Genomic DNA, 20,009 nt, shown 5'->3' with positions numbered 1-20,009 from the left:
TTTACAGAAGAGACACTACCAGGCTTTATTTTGATAGGGTATTGTGTGTTCTACCTGAGGACCTCATTAGCATCTCCAACTTCCTATTTAAGTTCAACAAATGGTAGAGAGTTCAACTGGTGGTAGAGAGCTTGCCTAGCATGCTCGAACCTAGGTTCTAGTCCTCCGTACCATATAAGCAGAAAAAGCCAGAAGTGGTGCTGTGGCTCAAGTGGTAGAGAACTAATTTTGAGAAAGACCAAGGACTGGCAAAGTAAATAAATCGACACTGCCACTTTGAAAGGTTTCTTGGTGAGATACAGTCTTCATAATTTTTTTCCCCATTTTACCTAAAACTAGAGTCCTCTCATCTCTATCTTCCAAGTAGGTGGGATTACAGTACTGTAGACTTAAAGTTTTCAGAGCTGCCTGTAGCTCACGCCTGTAATCCTATCTATCAGCGTCTGAGATCTGAGGATTGTGGTTCAAAGCAAGCCTGGGCATGAAAGTCCATGACACTCTTATCTTCAATTTACAGCCAGGAAACAGAAGTGGCGCTGTGGTTCAATTGGTAGAACCAAACCTTGACCATAAAGAGGTCAGGGACAGCACCCAAACCCTGAGTTCAAGCCCCATCACTGGAAAGGAGGGGAAAAGGGGGCTTAAGGAATAGTTAAACTTTTAGAAGTTTGGAGAGAAAAAAGAAAGATGGCTTATAAAAATAACTCCAGGTACACTAGGAAAGAAGCTTCCATGGTTTTGATTTTGAGCTAGAAAAGTTCAGAGGAAGATCTCATCTGTGATCCTAGCTAATCAGGAAGCTGAAATCTGAGGATGGCTGTTTGAAGCCAGTCCTGGCAGGAGAGCCCTTGAAACTCTTATCTCAAATAAACTACTCAGAAAGAGCTGAAAGTGTGATTATAGGTGTAGTGGTAAAGGGCAGCTATCCTTAAGGCAGAGAAGTTCAAGGACAGTGCCCAGGCTCAGAGTTTGAGCCCTAGGGACCTAAAAAAAAAAAAAAAATCATTGTGTTGGCTGTACATGATCAAACCACACTGTAATAAATCTACAAATTGAGCTTACTACATTAGGCTTAATGCTCCCAATATCATATCTTACAAATAGAAGGGCATGTTCAGAGGCTAGGAGCTTATGGTAGAGTCTTGTAGTGTAAACAGTGGAAAGCAGTTCATATTTGGGATTCAAAAACTCTCAAGATGAAGCCAGAAGGATAGCCTAGTGGTAGAGTTTACCTAGCATCCATGAGCCCTGGGTTGGATTCCTCGGTACTATATACCCAGAAAAAGCCAGAAGTGGCCCTGTGGCTCAAGTGGCTGAGCACTAGCCTTGAGCAAAAAGTGTCCAAGGACAGTACTCAGACCCCGAGTTCCAGCCCCAGGATAGGCAAAACAATAGCAACAAACAACCTCTCTTAGCCAAGCGAGGTGGCTCAGGCCTGTAATCCCAACTACTCAGGAGGCCGAGATCTAAGGATCAAGATTCAAAGTCAGCTCAGGCACAATAAGACCTGAGACTCTTATCTCCAATTAACCCCTAGAAAATGGGAAGTGGGGTTGGCTCAAGGGTAGGTCAGTAGCCTGGAGCTGATGAGCTCATTCTCACCCTGGGCTAGGTATAGGGGTAGCAGTTTTATGACGGTATTTGTTTGGCCTACAGGACCCAGGGCACATCAATTCCCAAAGGAGGAGGGGTAGGGGAAACCTTCCCTAATTTCCTGCTCTTTGCAATATACTTCACTAACATCTTGGGCTTCCCGAGGAAATGGTGCTGGGTTACAGGTGGTATTCCAGGAAAGTATTAAAAACAAAAACCAAAAAACTCAAATTTCATTTATTTGCCAATCCCTAGGCTTGAACTCTGGGCTTGGATACTATCTCTAAGCTTCCTTTGCTCAAGGCTAGCACTCTACCTCTTGAGTTCATGCCCTGCTTCTAGCTTTTTCTGGTGATTAATTTGAGATAAGCATGTCAAGGACTTGCCTGCCTACACTGCCTTTGAGCCTCAATCCTCATCCCAGCCTCCTGGGTCACTGGTATTACACATTTCAGCCACCAGCTTCATTTATCTAGTTAATCAAGGAGGCTTCTCTTACTGAACATTTTCTGATGTGCAGAGCGAGGAGAGAGATTTTTGTCAGGAAAGTGTTTTGTCAGAAGTCGCTCAGAGGGAAGGGGTCTATGGGAAGTCCCAAGCAGTGGGCTGGGCTCTGACCAGCCCGCCTTTTCCACGACATAATGTGGGGGGGAGGAGTATGCAGATTAAAGACAGTGCATTTGGGACACTGGGTCCCTGGAAACCGTCTTTACCTTGTTATGTTAAACATGTTCATTACCAGCACTAAAATACTGTATGGAACATTTTCCATTTTGGTCAAAATATATAGAGAAATTCCAATTAAAGATGATTCACTAATGACCGGAATCAGAAAGTGGTGTATGCAACAGAAGCTGGTGCTCTTTGAGTGAGTTTCTCATACTTACCTGGCAGGGGAGATACCATGATCACGAAGGTGGTTTTCCCAGGGCGAGGCTTATCCATTGCACTCCGGATGTGTTGACCCCTGCGATTTCCCCAAATGTGGGAAACTCGACTGCATAATTTGTGGTAGTGGGGGACTGCGTTCGCGCTCTCCCCTGGCTTTTTTTGTTCAAAAGTAGGCTGTGTAGCACTAGGACAAGTGTTTTAGTAGTGTATAATCAGTGGCCGCTCCCCAAGAGTAAATTTGAAAGTGGTGTAGAAAGCTCAGTGCGCAACTATTGTCCCAAATGTTGGGGAATCATTTGAGTAATATTGAGCTCCTGAAATGTGATAAAACTATTTTTATTTTTTTGGTCATGGTGCAGGAACTCTGTTCCTGGACACGGTCCCTGAGCACTTCAGCTCAAGGCTACCGTTTGAGCCACAGCTTCTCTTGTTTTCTAGTGGTTAATTGCACACATGAGTCTCACATACTTTAGTGCCTTGTCTGTCTTTTACACTGGTCCTCAGATCTCAATCTCCTAAGTAGCTAGGATTACAGATTTGAGCCACCATGCTGGCTCCAACCCCCCAGCGGGGCGGGGGAGGGGGCAGAAAAGTATTCACTGGGGAAGATGATACTGTGAGCCAGCACAGATTGAGCCATGCAGAGACAGAGAGGACAGAAAAAGCAAAAAGAGCAAGATTTTGGGCCAGTGTTTGGCCTAGTGGTAGAGTTCTAGTGGTAGAGTGCTTGCCTGGTATGCACAAAGACCCAGTTTTGATTCTTCGGTACCACAAACATAGAAAAAAGCTTGAAAGTGGTGCTGTGGCTCAAGCGGTAGAGCTCTAGCCTTGAGAAATACCAAGGATAGTGCTCAAGCCCAGGACTGGGGGGGAAAAAGAGCTAGATTCTATTTCCTTAATACTAGCAAAATCTTATGGTTTAAACTATTGAAAATGCTGGGTGTAATGGTTCACACTTGTAATCTATCTGCTCAGGAGGCTGCTGAGATCTGCCCAGGCACTAAAGTCTGTGAGACACCCCTCCCCCACCCCCCGCCAGTCCTGGCGCCTGAATTCAGGGCATTTGAGCAACAGCACCACTTCTGGCTTTATCTATGTAGAACCAAGGAATTGAACCAGAGTCTTCATGCATGCTACACAAACACTCTACCACTAGGCCAGACTCCCAGCCCCAAATCTGTGAGACTCTTATCTCCAGTTAACCACCAGAAAATCAGAAAAAGCAGTGTGGCTCAAGGGCAGTAGCCTTGAGTTGAAGAGCTCAGGGACAGTGCCCAGGCTCAGATTTCAAGTCTCATAGCAAACAAAATAAAATAAAAAAATAAATAATAAAATAATGAGGGGCTGGGAGTTTGGCCTAGAGGTAGAGAGCTTGCCTAGCATGCACAAAGACCTGGGTTCGATTCCTCAGTACCACATACATAGAAAAAAGCCGGAAGTGGTTCTGTGGCTCAAGTGGTAGAGCTCTAGCCTTGAGAAAGTCCAAGGACAGTGATCAGGCCCTGAGCTGAAGCCCAGTACTGGCAAAATAAATAAATGAATAAATAATAATAACAATGAAAACTTTTTTGGTCTGGGTCCTGTGGCTTGAACTCAGGGCCTGGGGTCTGTCCTTGAGGCTCTCTAGGCTCAAGGTTATCTGTCTACTACTTAAGCCACAGCATCACTTCAAACTTTTTCTGTTCATGTGGTACCAAGGAATTGAACCCAGGGTTTCATGCATGATAGGAAGAACTCTATTCCTAAGCCATATTCCTGTCCCATTTTTGCTTATTTGGAATGGATTTCTTTTGTTTAAATGTTTATTAGAAGCTAATTTTTCTCTGAAATTAGTAGTGAACCTGAGTGTGGACACTTCCTAGGCCGTGAGTTCAAACTCCAGGACTTCCCCCCCCCCCAAAAAAAAAAAAAAAAGCGTTGGAGATGTTCAGTTGCTTTTGCTTTCAACTGTATTGTCAGTCATTCTCTTAGGTTCTGTTTGCCAGAGTTTGCTAAGTTTTGTTTTTGTGAGTCAGGATATAATATTCTGCCATACTCCTGTTGCTGCAAAGTGTTTTTTTTTGTTTTTGTTTTTTATTAAAGAATTTATTACCATTGATCTTTATATCATATTTCAAATGACATATTTAACAAACAGGTATTTAAGAAGGGAATCTCTATATGTAATCATTGGCACTTAGATTTTAGAATATAATTAAAATTAGGCTGAGGGTTTGTATGTCACAGATACATATTAATCTATGTAATAAAACATTATGTCTATAGACTCATAGATTTTTATGTCTATGTAGTTGTGTTTATATTTCCAATACCATGTCCATAGCATTGGGTATGCAAATATTGAGTCCTCACTCTTGTACTGTTTGGATCTAATAGCCACATATTAAGGATACCATGCGCCTTTTGTTCCTTTGGTCTTGACTTGTCTCACTCAACATGATTTGCTCTAGATTCATTCACTTCCCTGCAAATGCCATTATTTTGTCTTGTCTGTTGGCTATGTAGAATTCCATTGTGTGTGTGTGTGTGTGTGTGTGTGTGTGTGTGTGTGTGTGTGTATCACATTTTCTGTATCCATTCATCTGCAGTAGGGCATCTGGATTGTTTCTATCGTTGTTTTTGTTTTTTAACCAGTCCTGGGACTTGTACTTAGGGCTTTAATACTGTTCTTAGGCTTTCTCAAGGCTAGAGCTCTACTACGTGAGCCGCAGCACCACTTCTGGCTTTTTTCCTATGTATGTGGTACTGAGTAATCGAAGCTGGGTCTAGGCAAGCACCTCTAGGCCAAACTCCTGGCCCCTGCAAGTAGTTTTTTGTGTTTTGTTGTTGTTGTTGTTGGTGGTGGTGGTGGTGGTGGTGGGGTTTTCTGGTGGTTAATTGGCAATAAGGGTTTCATGGATTTACCTCCCTAGGCTGACTTTGAACTTTGTTCCTCAGATCTCAGTCTTCAGAGAGGAGGATTACAGATGTGAGCCACTGGTGCCTGGCTTTGCCAACGTTTTAATCAGATTTCCTAAAGCAGGCCAGAAACAAAATGGATCTGGACCCCAGAAATCCTTAAGATATCAAGAGATGGTACCAGCTTTAAGATTCATTCTGTTGGTGTTACAAATTTCCTAAGAAGTCTCATCTACTTTACTTTGAACAAATCTCAGCTTGCAGAATGATGGGACTGATGGCTCATGACTGCATTCCTAGTTAAGCAGAAGCCCTCAGCCTCACAGTGCATGGCTGTTCAATTATTTATACAAGAAAACTTTAACAACAAAATAAAGGGGGGCAGCTGGGAGTGTGGCCTAGTGGTAGAGGGCATTTCTAGCATGCACAAAGCCCTGGGTTTGATTCCTTGGTACCACATACACAGAAAAAATTGGAAGTAGAACTGTGGCTCAAATGGTAGAGTACTAGCCTTAAGCAAAAAAAAACACATTGCCTAGGCCCTGAGTTCAAGCTCTAGGACTGGCAAACCAACCTACAAAACAAAACAAAAACTTTTAAGCCAGAAACCTGAATTTTAGGCACAGAGAACAGATTTATGCTCATCACCAGCATAGGATTTTCGGGGGAAAACCTGGGAGGAGACTTACTCCTTGCTTATAGTCTTGAGTTATTTCTAGTGTGAAAAGTGTTAATGTGCTCTTCTAGTGTGCACTAATAGGATAAGATAGAAAATGGTTCACCACTGGGGCCGGGAGTTTGGCCTAGTGGTTAAAGTGCTTGCCTAGCATGCACGAAGACCTGGGTTCGATTCCTCGGTACCACATACATAGAAAAAAGCCAGAAGTGGTGCTGAGGCTCAAGTGGTAGAGCTCTAACCTTGAAAAAGTCCAAGGACAGTGCTCAGGCCCTGAGCTCAAGCCCAGGACTGGCAAAAAAAAAAAAAAAAAAGAAAATGGTTCACCACTGAACAAAGGCAGGAAAGCAGGTGTCCATTCAAAGCCTTGTTCTATTCAGATCAGACTAGAGTCTTTGTAAATCAAGGCGCTGTGTAGGTTTTTAAGGTTAGAACACCTTACAGGCTGGGAGTGTGGCTTGGTGGTAGAGTGTTTGCTTACATGGAGAAGCCCTGGGTTCAATTCCTCATTTTTTTCTCTTTTCTTTCTTTCTTTCTTTTTTTTTGGGGGGGGGAGTCATGTGGCTTGAACTTGGCCTGAGCTCTTCAGCTCAAGGCTACCACCCTACCCTTGAACCCAGCCCCACTTCCCATTTTCTAGAGTTTAATTGGAGATAAGAGTTTCAGGTCCTTTTGTGCCAGGGCTGGCTTTGAACCTTGATCCTCAGATCTCAGCTTTCTGAGTAGCTAGGATTACAGGCGTGAACCACCTCGCCTGGCTCAATTCCTCATTTTCACAAAAACAGAAAAAGCCAGATGTGGAGCTGTGGCTCAAGTCGTAGAGTACTAGCCTTGAGCAAAAGAAGCTCAGGAACAGTGCCCAGGACCTGAGTTCAAGCCCCATGCCAAGGGGGGAAAAAAGTTGAATAAGATTCAAGTTGAAGGTAATTTTTGTGGAGCCCAGAATGTTCAGCTAGGGCAGAACTGGTAACACAGGGTATCATATATATTGTGAAAAGGAAAAGTACCTCTTTTTGGCTGCTGCATACAGGTTGCATGCCTGTCCCACCCGGGTGGGTAATTGCAAACATAAGTCTTGTTAAACTTTATTTATTTATTTATTTATTTATTTATTTATTTATTTATTTATTTATTGCCAGTTGTGGGGCTTGAGCTCAGGGCCTGAGCACTGTCCTTGGACTTTTCTCAAGGCTAGAACTCTACCCTTTAGCCACAGCACCACTCCCAGCTTTTTTTATGTTTGTGATGCCAAGGAATCAAACCCAAGTCTTCATGCATGCTAGGCAAGCACTGTACCACTAGGCCAAACTCCTGGCTTCTGAAACTTGATTTTTGAAGCCCAAATTGACTCGGACCTGTCCAGGAACCCATGGCCTCAGCAAGGTGTGAAAGTTCCTAGCCACATTTTCCATTCTCTCAGTCGTCACAGAAGCCTTGTGAGTTAAGCAGACAGTGTTATTCCCACTTTATCTTTGGCAAATTGGAAAGGGATGGAGGGTTTGACTTTCTTTGGAAGATAACTGGGCAATGCAATCTCCTTCCCCAGGTAACCCCTACATCACCTTTCATCACGCTACCCAGCCATGCAGTGCACTGCGCGATTCAGATTGATCATTAGTAATCCACTCCAGACGCTTTCTGTATACTCAAAAGGCCGGTCTCAGTCTTTGTTCAGAAAACCCGAGGCGGGTGATGACGTCACCACAAGAGGCGGGAATATTTAGATAAGGGCGCGGTGAATGCCGGTTGTAGACAAATCGGCACGGGAGAATTTATAAGCGAGTATGCAAAAGGATATGTCTTGAGCTATATCACACTATTAAGTAGGAAGTTTTGAATTAAATGCCTGGGGAACTTGAGAATACCATTCACCATGACTGTGTAGCTTGTTGAGAATGAGGGTGAGGCAGCATGGGACCATTTGCAACTCATACTTACCTGGCAGGGGAGATACCATGATCATGAAGGTGGTTTTCCCAGGGCGAGGCTTATCCATTGCACTCCGGATGTGCTGACCCCTGCGATTTCCCCAAATGTGGGAAACTCGACTGCATAATTTGTGGTAGTGGGGGACTGCGTTCGCGCTCTCCCCTGATAATAGCGGTTAAAAATTAGAAACTTACTTAATGGTGCCTTCTGTGTTAGTGGTTAAACTCTTGCTTTTCGTGTATGTTACGCCAGCACTTGTGAAATACGCACTGAGCCACATTTCCAGAGGCTATTTATATAAGGCATGTGATTAGTTGATTGATCTGGCTGTTTTTATGCTGGTCTAACTATTAAAGGTATATGCCAATGGCCCACTCCTGTAATTACAGGTCACCAGGAGCCGGAGATCTGAGTATCCTAAATCGAAGTCAGTCTGAGTAAGAAAGCCAGTTTGGCTCATCTCTAATTAATTGCAGAAAAAGCAAGAAGCTGTGATGTAGGTCAAGTGGTAGAGCGCTTAGCCTTGAGCAAATAGGGAACTCAGCTACAGTGCCCAGAGTTCCAGCCCCAAAAGGGGCAAAAGAAAAAAAGGGGGGCGGGGCGGGAGGGTTCTGATTCGGCTGGGAATGCGGCTTATGGTAGAGTGCTCGTCTAACATGCATGAATCCCTGGATTGGATTCCTCAGTATACCACATAAAGAGAATAGCTGGAAGTGGTGCTCTGGCTCAAGTGGTAGAGTGGTAGTGTCCATGCCCTGAATTCAATCACCAGGACTGGCAAAAAAGAAAAAAAACAACAACAAAAAATGTTCCCGATGGCCCAAGCTTAACTATTTAGGAGGCTGAGATCTGAGGATTGCAGTTCAGAGCCAGCCTGGGCAAGAAAGTCCATGACTCTTATCTCCAGTTAATCTGCAGAAGACTAGAAATGGAGCAAAAAAGCTGAGACAGTGCCTCGATCCTGAGCTCAAGCTCTACCGTGCACGCGCGCGCACACACACATATACACACAGATGGACAGAAGGAATGGTATTGCTTTAAATTGTTTGCATTTCTGGTTCAGTTAAAATAAACAAGTTGCCCTCATTTGAAACAGGATGTCTCCGGCTGTTCATCTTCCAGTCCCTTGTCCTGTTCAGCTTGGTACCTTAAGAAATGACTCCTTAGAAGCTCAGCTCCATGAATATGTCAAACAAGGAAATTATGTGAAAGTGAAGAAAATTCTTAAGAAAGGTAAGTATTAAGTTGAAGTGGCCGCTACAACTTGGCCGTATTATCTGAATTAGCTATCAGAGAAGAACCAGGGCTGGAAGCTGGGCGTGGTGGCTCATGCCTGTAATCCTAGATATTCAGGAGGCTGAGATCTGAGGATTGTGGTTCAAAGCCAGCCCTCTAGATTTGAGACTCTTATCTCCAGTTTATCACTAGAAAACTGCCAGTGGGCTTGTGGCTCAAAGGGTAGGGTGGTAGCCTTGAACTAAAGAGCTCAGAGACAGCGCCTAGACCCAGAGTTCAAGCCCCAAGTCCCCCCTCCCCCCCAAAAAAAAAGAAAAGAAAAAAGCAAGAAAGAACCAACCAGGGCTGTCTGAAAACTTTGAGTAAGTTGATAAAGTTAGAAGTTAATTATTCCATACCAGTGCAGTGTTCAATAGAGGTCTTATGTCCTTCCTCAGAGGAAGTTTTGTTTTTTGCTGGAGATCCAGCAGATCTTCCAGTTGGCTAGACTCAGTTTTTTGTTGTTGTTTTTTTTTTTTTTTTTTTTTGGTCAGTCCTCAAGACTAGTGCTCTACCGTTTGAGGCACAGCACCACTTCTGGCTTTTTCTGTGCATGGGGTATCAAGGAATCAAACCCAGGACTTTGTGCATGCTAGGCAGGCACTCTACCACTAGGGCACGCTCTTGGCCAAGTTTTTGCTTTTGACTCTACTTGATTTCTGCCTTTGATCCTTCAAATCAGCTCTGTCCATTGAGTCTTTTCAGACTTGTGATGGATTGAGGAGAGGAACTTCACAGTTCTCCTTGTTCTTTGCATCACTTGCTACAGGATGTAGGCAGTTTTTCTTGCTAGCAGACAAATAATACTATAGAATAGTAGACAGTTCAGGCACTCTTCAAAAGAATGAACCAAGCAACAGTGGTTCATGCCTGTAATCCTAGCTACTTAGAAGGCTGTGTTCTGAGGATCATGGTTTGAACCTAGCCTGGGCATGAAATCCATGAGATTCATACCTCCAATTAACCACCAGAAAATGGGAAGTTGCACTGTGGCTCAAAGTGATAGAATGCTAGTAAGAGAGCTCAGAGATAGCGCCCAGGCCCTGAATTCAAGCCCCATAACCAACATACATACATATCCACAAACAAAATCTGCCTAGTTGTTCAAGATACTCTATAGAACTTAAGGGTAGTGCATAGAAGGAGGCAAAGAGATACAGGCTCTTTATTTTCAGATTGACTGGTACTCCACCCCTCTTTTTATTATGGAAAGAAGAGACTTAAGCTTCTACTATCTGGTTTTAAGGTTAGGGTCACCTGGTCTCCCATGTTTCTTTCACTCAACAGCATTTTTGGCACTGCAACTGTTTCTAATCTAGTTTTAGCCACATTTCTAAGGCACAAAGTCACGAAACATTTCCAAAGTTCCTCTTTTCAAAGTCTCCTACCTGAACGTTTTGTTGTGTTGTTATTTCTTCAGTGGCTTCACATAGATTTTACATATTTTTCTAGAGTTTAAATTTGTTATGTATGGGAGAATTGGTCTGATAACTTAATTGTCCATCACTGGAATCAGAATGCTAACAGTTTGAAAAGCATAAATTTGTGTTTCTAAATAAGTATTTGCTCTGGCTCAAAGAGTTTTTCTTTCCCTGCCGCCATTCAGCACCAGTTATTTGATTCTCCAACTGTGAGTACCATGGAATTCAATTACATTCTGATACTAATTCCTGGAATTAACATCAGACCTCAGGAGATATGAAGCCACTCATGTAAAGCAGAAGAGTAAATAGAAGCTTTGTTTGTAGAATAAGAATTACTTGATTTGACAATAAACACATTAAAAATAATTCTACCGTGGAATTTTTTTGTTGTTGTTGATTTTGATTTAAATTCGGTGTTGGGGACAGAAACTGGTCTTTAGGAACACTAAGCATGTTCTCCACCATTGAAATCTTCCGGCTCACTTTCTAGACGTCAGAGTTACTTAGGTTATCCCAGAGTGCAACGGAAGGGGGCGGGTTGGAAAGAATAAGCTGGTGATTGGCTTGTTTAGCAGCTGTATGTTAATTAACCGAACAGTTTGTCTTTTTTTTTTTTTTAAATCAAGTTTAAAATGTTTTTTAAAATCAGATAATGAAAGATTGTATTTAGAATATGTATATACCAATATATAATCAGGAGAAGTGATAGCATAGATAAATCACCATCAGCATAATGTATGTGCATTTCAGTCAGTCAGGACCTAGTACTGGCTTAGAGCTAAGACTATACTTTCAGGGATCATTTCTATAGTATGTTACTAGAGAAATCTCACTGATCGTGTAGAGTACCGGAAACCACGAGGAGGAGACGTAGCGTTCTCTCCTGAGCGTGAAGCTGGCAATTAGTGTTGCTTTTCTGCAACTGCTGTTTGCCATTGATGATCGTTCTTCTCTCCATTTAGGAGAGTAAGAGGGGGAGAACGCAGTCTGAGTGGCTTCCATTCTAATATTTACTGTACCCAAAAACAGTAGTGCTATATTTAGCGATGTTCATGCTTTCTGTTTTTACTCTTCTGTGTTAATTTTTTGGTGTTTTCATTTTTGTGCTTTTTTTTCTTGTTTTCTTTGTATATTTTATTGCCTCTGAGCTCTGTATTTTCTGTCTTTTTTGCAGTTTCTGGAACTCTGGTGTCACGTCCCATTTTGTAGTGATTAATTTGGAGATATGGCCTGCTTTTTAGTGATTAATTGGAGATATGAGCCTGCCATTCTTTAGTGTCTAGACTGCCCTTGAACCTAGATTCTTAAATCTCAGCTTCTGAGTAGTTAGTATAACAGGCGTGAGCCACCGTGCCCTTCTGTGTTTAGTTTCTTATGCAACCATTTTAGTTCTTGGTCTGTTTATTCTGCAATGCCTTTTGATTTGTAGTTCTTAGTCTCCTCCTACTCTTTCTGTGCTACTTATTCACTATTTTAGTTTCTGTGATTTTTCTTTTTTTAATCTCAAGAATGATTGATTCTTGCTAAACCCATTGGTTTCCATCTATCCTGTTTTTTAGATACGATTTGGTATATTTCTGTTTGTGTTCCCTTACATGCCAATATAAGATTGTTAATATTTTTCATTGGTTCTGTTTGTTTTTCAGGACCTTATATTGATACAGTCAATTCCCTGGGCCAGACAGCACTTTTTGTTGCAGCATTATTGGGCCTTAAGAAATTAGTTGATACGCTAGTGGATTATGGATCCGATCCAAACCAGTAAGTACAATTACACCATTGTCTAGAAAACAAGGATGTCTACAGAAGAATTTCAAAACCTGGATCCTGAGATATCAGCCTTATGAATAACTAAGATTATGGGCAAGAGTATTAGCATCTGGCTCTAATTATTTTTAAGATATGGTATAAATTCAATTAAATATAATTGTGGGTTACCCAAATCCGTATGGAAGAAGGAGGTGCTGGGATTTGAACTCAGGCCTCATACTTGCTAGGCAAGTATCTTATGGCTTGAGTCAAGCCTCTAGTCCCACAGTATATATTTTGATCCCACTTGGATCTGAATTCCCTTGTAAGGTTTAGGTTTTCTTTTCTTTTGTTTGTTTGTTTTGGTAGTTCTAGGGCTTGAACTCAGGGCCTGGGCATTGTCCTTGTGCTTTCTCAATGCTTGAGCTACTGCACCAGTTCCGGATTTTTCTGCATACGTGGTTCAGAGGAATCGAATCCAGGGCTTTATACATGTTAGGCAGGCACTCTACCACTAGGCTAACTCTTGGCCCCAATGTTTACTTTTGTATACACTCTTTTTTTCATTAGTATTCATGAGAAATGAAAAATAATGTCCTTTCCCCTAAACCCTACTCCAGCAACTGAAGATAGTTCAGTGGTTTTCAAGATGTCCAGGTGCAGCCTCATTAACATCATCTGATGAACTTACTTACAAATTCTGATTCAGTCAGCCCAAGGTGAAATGAGAGAGAGAGAGAGAGAGAGAGAGAGAGAGAGAGAGAGAGAGAGAGAGAGAGAGAGAGAGAGAGAGAGAGAGGAGGGAGAGTGAGAGAGTGTGTGTGTGTGTGTGTGTGTGAGAGAGAGAGAGAGGGTCTGTGTGTGTACGTACGTGTGTACATGCGCGCCCACGTGAGCCTGTATGCATGCCAGCATTGGGGTTTGAACTCAGGACATGGTCCTTGTTCCTCAAGACAGGTGCTCTTATCACTTGAGCCACAGCTTTATTTCCAGCTTTTTGGGTTAATTGGAGATAAGAGTCTCAGGTTCTTTCATGCCCTGGTTGGCTTTCAGCGGAGATCCTCTGATCTCAACCTCCTCAGTAGCTAGGATTACAGGCCTAAGCCCCCACTCCCAGCTACACCTCCAGTTTTGAGACTGTATTTTTCGTGTGTGTGTGTGTGTGTGTGTGTGTGTGTGTGTGTGTGTGTGTTACTGAGTGTTACTGAGTATTAAGCCACAGCCTTATGCTTGCTAGGCAAGCCATCTACCATTGGAACTAACACAGTCTGTACATGTAAACATGTCATTATTTAATTTTATTTTGTCAGACACAAAGCTTGACTTCAAGGCCTGGGCACTGTCCCTTGGCTTTTTCACTCAAGGCTAGTGCTCTACCACTTTGAGTCACATTACCACTTCCATTTTTCTGGTGGTTAATTGGAGATAAAAATCTCACTGACTTCCCTACCCTGGCTGGATTTGAACAGCAGTCCTCAGATCTCAGCCTCTTAAGTAGCTAGGATTATTGGTGTGAGCCACCAGCACCTACCCCACCTTACATATTTTGAGATAAATCCTTGCTATATTGCCTGAGCTGGCTGCAAACTCCTGACCATACCTGCATACTACCATACCTGACTCCTAGGACTCTATTTTTGATATTCCAATCTTTCATTAATCTAATTATGTCCAGACCTTATTTTGGAATATTGTGTAGCTACTGAAAAGAATCGAAGGGCCTCACAAATGATATTGTAATCTTTGTCACTAAAGGTTGCTGTTAGCTGGGACACCTGTGTTTCACCTTGAATCTCTCTGTCTAGAAGGAAGGAGTGTTATCACAGATACTCACTGTACCTCTTCTCCCCTCCCTCCAGCCGTTGCTTTGATGGGAGCACCCCTGTTCATGCAGCAGCATTTTCGGGCAATCAGTGGATCCTTAGCAAACTGCTGGATGCCGGAGGTGACCTGCGACTTCATGACGAGAAGGGTCGAAATCCACAGACCTGGGCTTTGGCAGCAGGAAAGGATCGCAGTACCCCAGTAAGGACAGGACTGATGGTCAGCTAGGCTGTAAGGGTCCCTGAGAGCAGTACAGTTTGGGGCAGCCTTTACTTTGGCATTGGACTCCTAGGGCCTGGGTCAAAGCAGATTAACCAACTGTAAAACCTTGTGCAAGTATAGCCGTTCTACTCATTTATTAAGTATGAAGGAAAGATAATATAATTTAGATTTTTTTCTGGAGGAAGGACAGTTTTATTATCTTCATGTACAGAGAAATCAGCATTGCACACTTAACCTAGCTTAATAGCCTTAAAGGCCCTTGCTTGGCCAGGTACGGTTGCTTACGCCTGTAATCCTAGATATTCAGGAGGCTGAGATCTAAGGATCAGGGTTCAAAGCCGCACAGAACGACCTGAGACTCTTATCTCCAGAAAACAAGGGAAGTAGGGCTTGGCTTTAGGGTAGGGTGGTAGCCTTGAGCTGAAGAGCTTGAAGACCTGGGCGTTGTCCCAGGTCGAGCTCAAGTCCCACAACTCACCAAAAAAAAAAAAAAAAAAAAAAAAGCCCTTGCTTGGCAGTTGAAACTGCAGAGTTTGGACCCCAATGGTGATGGTTCTTATCTCTGTCATTGCGATTGGTCCTGATACTTCTACCACTCTAGCCAGCGATCCTCTGTTTTCCAAGTTATCTTGAATGAAGGCAGCGGTGGATCAGGACCACAGCTTGGCCTTCCCCTTAATGATGCAGTTGAGAGTGCCGTCTTGCAGCACAGGGCAGACTAGCTCAATGGGGTCAATGTCAAGTGAGATCACTATGAGCTGAGCCTTCTTGTTTTGCACCAATGTGTCACCCCTTCTCTTTATGGGGACCAGCGGCTTTCTTCTCATCAAGCCAACAATCTCTGCTTCTCCTGCTTTGTCTCTGGCCTGTACTTGTGGGCCAGCTTAAGTAGCTGTGTAGCTGTCAGGGGGTCCAAAGCCTGGGTAAACTGGTTAATCACAGGAAGTATTTTCAGCTACTTGTAGAGAGGATCACCCTTTGCCACTGCAGCTGGATATTATAGGGCCATTTGACAACATGGGTGAGGTACTTTGTGGGCTAGATATCCTATCCAATGCCTAAGTTTTTAGGCCTTTTTTCTTTTTTCTTCCTTTTTTCTTAATTGTAATGTATAGTGGGATTTCAGTTATATTCACCAGATAGTAGGTGCATTACTTCTCATACATTGGTACCCCTTCTCGTGTTTTTGTCCCCATTTCCCTCTCTTCATTCCTTTATTCTTTTTCTTTTCTTTCTTTCTTTCTTTTTTCTTTTTTCTTTTTTTTTGCCAGTCCTGGGCTTGAGCTCAGGGCCTGAGCACTGTCCTTGGACTTTTCTCAAGGCTAGAGCTTTACCACTTGAGCCTCAGCACCATTTCTGGCTTTTTTCTATGTATATGGTACTGAGGAATCGAACCCGGGTCTTCATGCATGCTAGGCAAGCACTCTACCACTAGGCCAAATTCCCAGCCCTCTTTTTTCTTTTTTTTTTTTTTTGGTGGGTCATGGGGCTTGAACACTAGGCCCTACCCCTTGGGCTCCAGCCCCACTTTCCGTTTTCTAGTGATTAATTGGAGATAAGAGTCTCACAGTCTTTTGAACCTGGATCCTCAGATCTCAGCCTCCTGAGTAGCTAGGATTACAGGCGAGAGCCAGTGCACCTGGCTTAAGCCTTTTTTCAAACAGAGCATTTACCACCTTTTTGTCCTTTTGCATTTTCACGATAGTAGGGGCCAGGGCCACCTTCTTCCCTTTGCCTTTCTTTCTTTTTAGCATCTTGGGTGGCTAGAGAGAGATTGTAATATACATTTTGCCTGACCCATCTAACTAGCACAAACGAGATATCTTTCTAAATTTTTTTTGGCAGTTTTCTGTTTTCTTCTTTTTTTTTTTTGTCAGTCCTGGGACTTGAACTCAGTGCCTAAGTACTGTCCTTGGGCTTTTTCCTCAAGACTAGCATTCTACCACTTGAGCCACAGCACCACTTCTGGCTTTTTTTCTATGTATTTGGTACTGAGAAATCGAACCTGGGTCTTCGTGCATACTAGGCAAGCACTCTACCACTAGGCCAAACTCCCAGCCCTGTTTTCTTCATTTTTAAAAGGTCAGTCTTGGTTCATAGTCTAGGCTGGCCTCTAACTCAATATCTTCCTGTCTCAGTCTCTAGAATCCTGGAATTCTAGGTATCTATCACTGCTTCCATCCCATGGCTTTTTTGTTGTTGTTGCCAAAATTTTGGTAAGTTTTTGTGTGTGTGTGTGTGTGTGTGTGTGTGTGTGTGTGTGTGTGTGTGTGTGTGTGTATGTGATAGTAGAAAAAGGAAAATATATCCAGTTCCTCATCCTGGAACTGAAATGTGTTTTTTTATTGTTATTTTTGTACCAGTCCTGGGGCTTAACCTCAGGTCCTAGGTGCTGAGCTTTTGTGCTCAGTTCTTGCTTGGCTTTCTTGCTCACATTGGCACTTTATATCATTTGAGCCATGCCTCCAAGTCTGGCATTCTGGTGGATAATTGGAGATGGAGTCTCACAAACTTCTCTGTCCAGGCTTGCTTTGAACCCTAATCCTCCAGGTCTCAGCCTTCTGAAAAGGTATAAAGATTACAGATGTGAGCCACCAATTGTCAGTTCCATGTGATGTGTTAATGAAGATTAAAGAACATGACAAATTTAAAAAGAAGATGCATTGTTCAATGCTTTCCTTTAAATACTGAATGTACTTTCCTGCCTTTGATTCTGTTGCTCATTAGCTATCGGGCCTTGAACAGAAAGTTTCACTTCCTCCTCCCTTAGCTTCCTACAACTCCTTAGAGAAAGAATTGTAGGAAATTATGGACAAAAACAGTGCTTGAAAGCATCGTATAATCTTCAAAAAAAATTATCTAGATATTTCCTTGTTGGGAGCTCTTAGCTCCTCGGACCATTCTTTATCGCCAAGCCTCCATTCCCATGGAAAGCTGCTGTGGCAGCACTGACTGACCTCTGCTGTGTATTGTAGATGGTGGAGTTCATGCAGCGTTGCACCTCACACATGCAGGCCATCATCCAGGGTTTCTCTTATGACCTCCTGAAGAAGATAGACTCCTCTCAGCGGCTCATCTGTAGCCCACCCTGGTTTGGGGGTCTCATGCCAGGGTGAGTACAGCTTTGAATAGAGTGGGATGTTGTAGATCACTCCATTCCTCTTCACAGGAGCTCTGTGACAAAGCTTACCTTGGTGTCCGTATTCATGCCCTCTGGCATCGGACCATCCCAAAGGGTGAGCCTAGAAAGAGAAAATATGGCCCTAACAGTCAACACCAGAGGCTGTCTTATCCACTCAGAAGGTGGAGAGGAAATGAGTGTGGGCTCAGTGGGAACTACCCTATGGTGAGCAGAGAGGAACTTCTCAGTTCTAAGAAGACCAGTAGAAAATTTTTACTCAGAACAACTGCCTGGCTTTTTGTTTCTCTTCTGAACTTGGAAAGAGTGTTCTGTTTTTTGGTGGGGGTATAGGTACTAGAAGTTGAACTCAGGGCCTGGGCACTACCCATAACTTTTTTTGATCAAGGCCCTATGTTCAAGCCCCAAGATTGGCAAAAAAAAAAAATAGTAAAGACCAAACCAGACATTTTTTGTTTGCCAGACCTGGGGCTTGAACTCAGTTGAGCACTGTCCTTGAGCCTCTTTGTGCTCAAGAGTAGTGCTATACCACTTGAGTCACGGCACCACTTCTAGCTTTTTCTGTTTATGTGGTACTGAGGAATCAAACCCAGGGCTTCGTGCTTGCTAGGCAAGCACTTTATCCACTAATCCTCATTTCCAGCCCTAACTACATATTTTGAAAACGTGGGTTAGTATTGTTCCTATAGACACGAATGGTTATGTATTTATTGTTGGCTGGGGGGCTTGAACTCTGCCTGGGCGCTGTCCCTGGGCTCTTCAGCTCAAGGCTACCACCCTACCCCTGGAACCACAGTGCCACTTCTGGTTTTCTAGTGGTTAACTGGAGATAAGAGTCTCATGGCATTAGTGCCCCGGTTGGCTTTGAACCATGATCCTCAGATCTCAGCCTCCTGAGTAGCTAGGATTATAGGCATGAGCCGCTGTGCCAAGCTATGAATGGTTAATTTTTATTTTTATTTAAAAATTTTTAAACACTTCTAGAAGCCCTAATGGCTCCCCTAGACGACTGCTTAAAAGTGGAGTCACTTCTCAAAATATCTACAGTTTTGGCTTTGGAAAGGTAAGAGATTGCCATCAACAGTCAGTCATATTAGCAAAGTAGTGAAACCTTGGAAAGAAAGAGAGAGGGAGAGGAGGAAGGGGGGAGAGGGAGGAGGGGAAGAAAGGAATAATATCTAGTGTGTATAGTAGCTCCCATTATTTTTAGCTGGCTGACAAGATTCTGGAGGTATTTTGCGCTTCCTCTTTTCCCCTCACAATTTGAGGCTGTTTTGGTTTTAGTTTTATCACACAGGGGGGACACAGCTGTCTTACCTAGGCTCTCTTCCGGTAATTGGAGACAAGGAAGTAATTCAAGCCGACGATGAGCCCACCTTCTCCTTCTTCAGTGGCCCCTACATGGTGATGACCAAGTAAGTAGGAGCTAGCCAGAGGAGGTGGCGTAGTTCCATGGAAAGAATGGGCTGCATGTGACTTCCTTAGATGTGGAGGGTTTCTTCTCAAATACTAGGGAGGACTCACCTTGCTTTCTCTTCTTTCAGCCTGGTATGGAATGGGAGCAGAGTTACAGTAAAGGAGTTAAATCTTACTCACTCTCACTGCAGCAGGCTGAGGCTGGCAGACTTGCTGATTGCTGAGCAAGAACATAGCAGGTAAGGAGGCCTAGTGATCAGGCTATGCAGTGCTGTTCCTGGAACATGGAGCACCATCCCTTCGTCCCCCAGCCTCTCCTTGTTAGAATTGGTTGACTTGAATTCCAAAGGCTAACAGGAAAGTTGAAGAGTAGGATTATGATGTTCAGGGGCTCTGTTTCATCAGTTATCTATAACCCATGTCTCTGGATGGTCCAGTCTTCCTGTCTTTGCTGCCTACAGCCCCCAGGCCTGCTTCATTGGGGTCTATGTTTCTACAGTAAGTGTGCAACTTTTTGTTTTCATATAGCTTAGCAGTATATGGAATTCAGAACCTTGAGAACATACCTACAGGCCTCAGTTCTTCAGGGCTAGATCCTTCAACTCCTTCTATATCAGGTTTCACATCGAGGCAACTAAAGCCCTCAGGATCATTGAACTCTTTCCTGAATTAGTCAGCTACTGCATGAGGCATATGCAGAGAGTCCCAATCCTTCCTTGCTGATTTCTAAGAAGTGTGTTCCTAGAAGGATATTGGCTCATTTCTAGGCAAGCGCTGCCAACTAAGCTACATTCCAGGCCCCTGATCTCAGCCTCCTGAGTACCTAGGATTGCATTCACTAGTCACCAGCACCCAACTCATTAAAAAAATGTTATTATTAAGTAGTTATGCAAAGAGGTTACAATTCCATAAGATGCATTTCTTCAAGAGGTAGGGTCACAGGACTGCAGAGTATCTTGTTCATTGTTCTCAG

At 43.3% G+C, this 20,009-nt stretch overlaps 1 protein-coding gene, 3 non-coding genes and 1 pseudogene across 4 annotated transcripts in view; 4 read left to right on the top strand and 1 right to left on the bottom strand.

Moving 5' to 3' along the window:
* The window catches only part of Tex14 (testis expressed 14, intercellular bridge forming factor), a 90,771-nt gene that overhangs the window by 11,998 nt on the left and 58,764 nt on the right, over positions 1-20,009 (top strand). Inside the window, exons 2-8 of the mRNA XM_090351119.1 lie at positions 9,084-9,220; positions 12,333-12,447; positions 14,295-14,460; positions 17,457-17,593; positions 18,605-18,683; positions 18,905-19,035; positions 19,165-19,275. Of these exons, the coding sequence (XP_090207245.1) occupies positions 9,084-9,220; positions 12,333-12,447; positions 14,295-14,460; positions 17,457-17,593; positions 18,605-18,683; positions 18,905-19,035; positions 19,165-19,275 (876 nt within the window). The remainder of the gene's footprint in view (positions 1-9,083; positions 9,221-12,332; positions 12,448-14,294; positions 14,461-17,456; positions 17,594-18,604; positions 18,684-18,904; positions 19,036-19,164; positions 19,276-20,009) is intronic.
* Positions 2,473-2,636, top strand: LOC150051932 (U1 spliceosomal RNA). The gene has a single exon (XR_016538545.1). It is a non-coding gene; the product is annotated as a U1 spliceosomal RNA (small nuclear RNA).
* On the top strand, positions 7,989-8,152 carry LOC150051931 (U1 spliceosomal RNA). Its single transcript, XR_016538518.1, has one exon. It is a non-coding gene; the product is annotated as a U1 spliceosomal RNA (small nuclear RNA).
* LOC150051930 (small nucleolar RNA U3) lies at positions 11,467-11,682 on the top strand. The gene has a single exon (XR_016538542.1). It is a non-coding gene; the product is annotated as a small nucleolar RNA U3 (small nucleolar RNA).
* Positions 14,677-16,235, bottom strand: LOC150051929 (large ribosomal subunit protein eL8 pseudogene; annotated as a pseudogene).

This window comes from Megascapheus bottae, chromosome 17 (assembly GCF_031878675.1).
Source record: "Megascapheus bottae isolate mThoBot1 chromosome 17, mThoBot2.hap1, whole genome shotgun sequence".
Lineage (NCBI taxonomy): Eukaryota > Metazoa > Chordata > Mammalia > Rodentia > Geomyidae > Megascapheus > Megascapheus bottae.
Note: the sequence above shows the minus strand (reverse complement) of the source record. Positions and strands in the feature narration are given on the sequence as shown.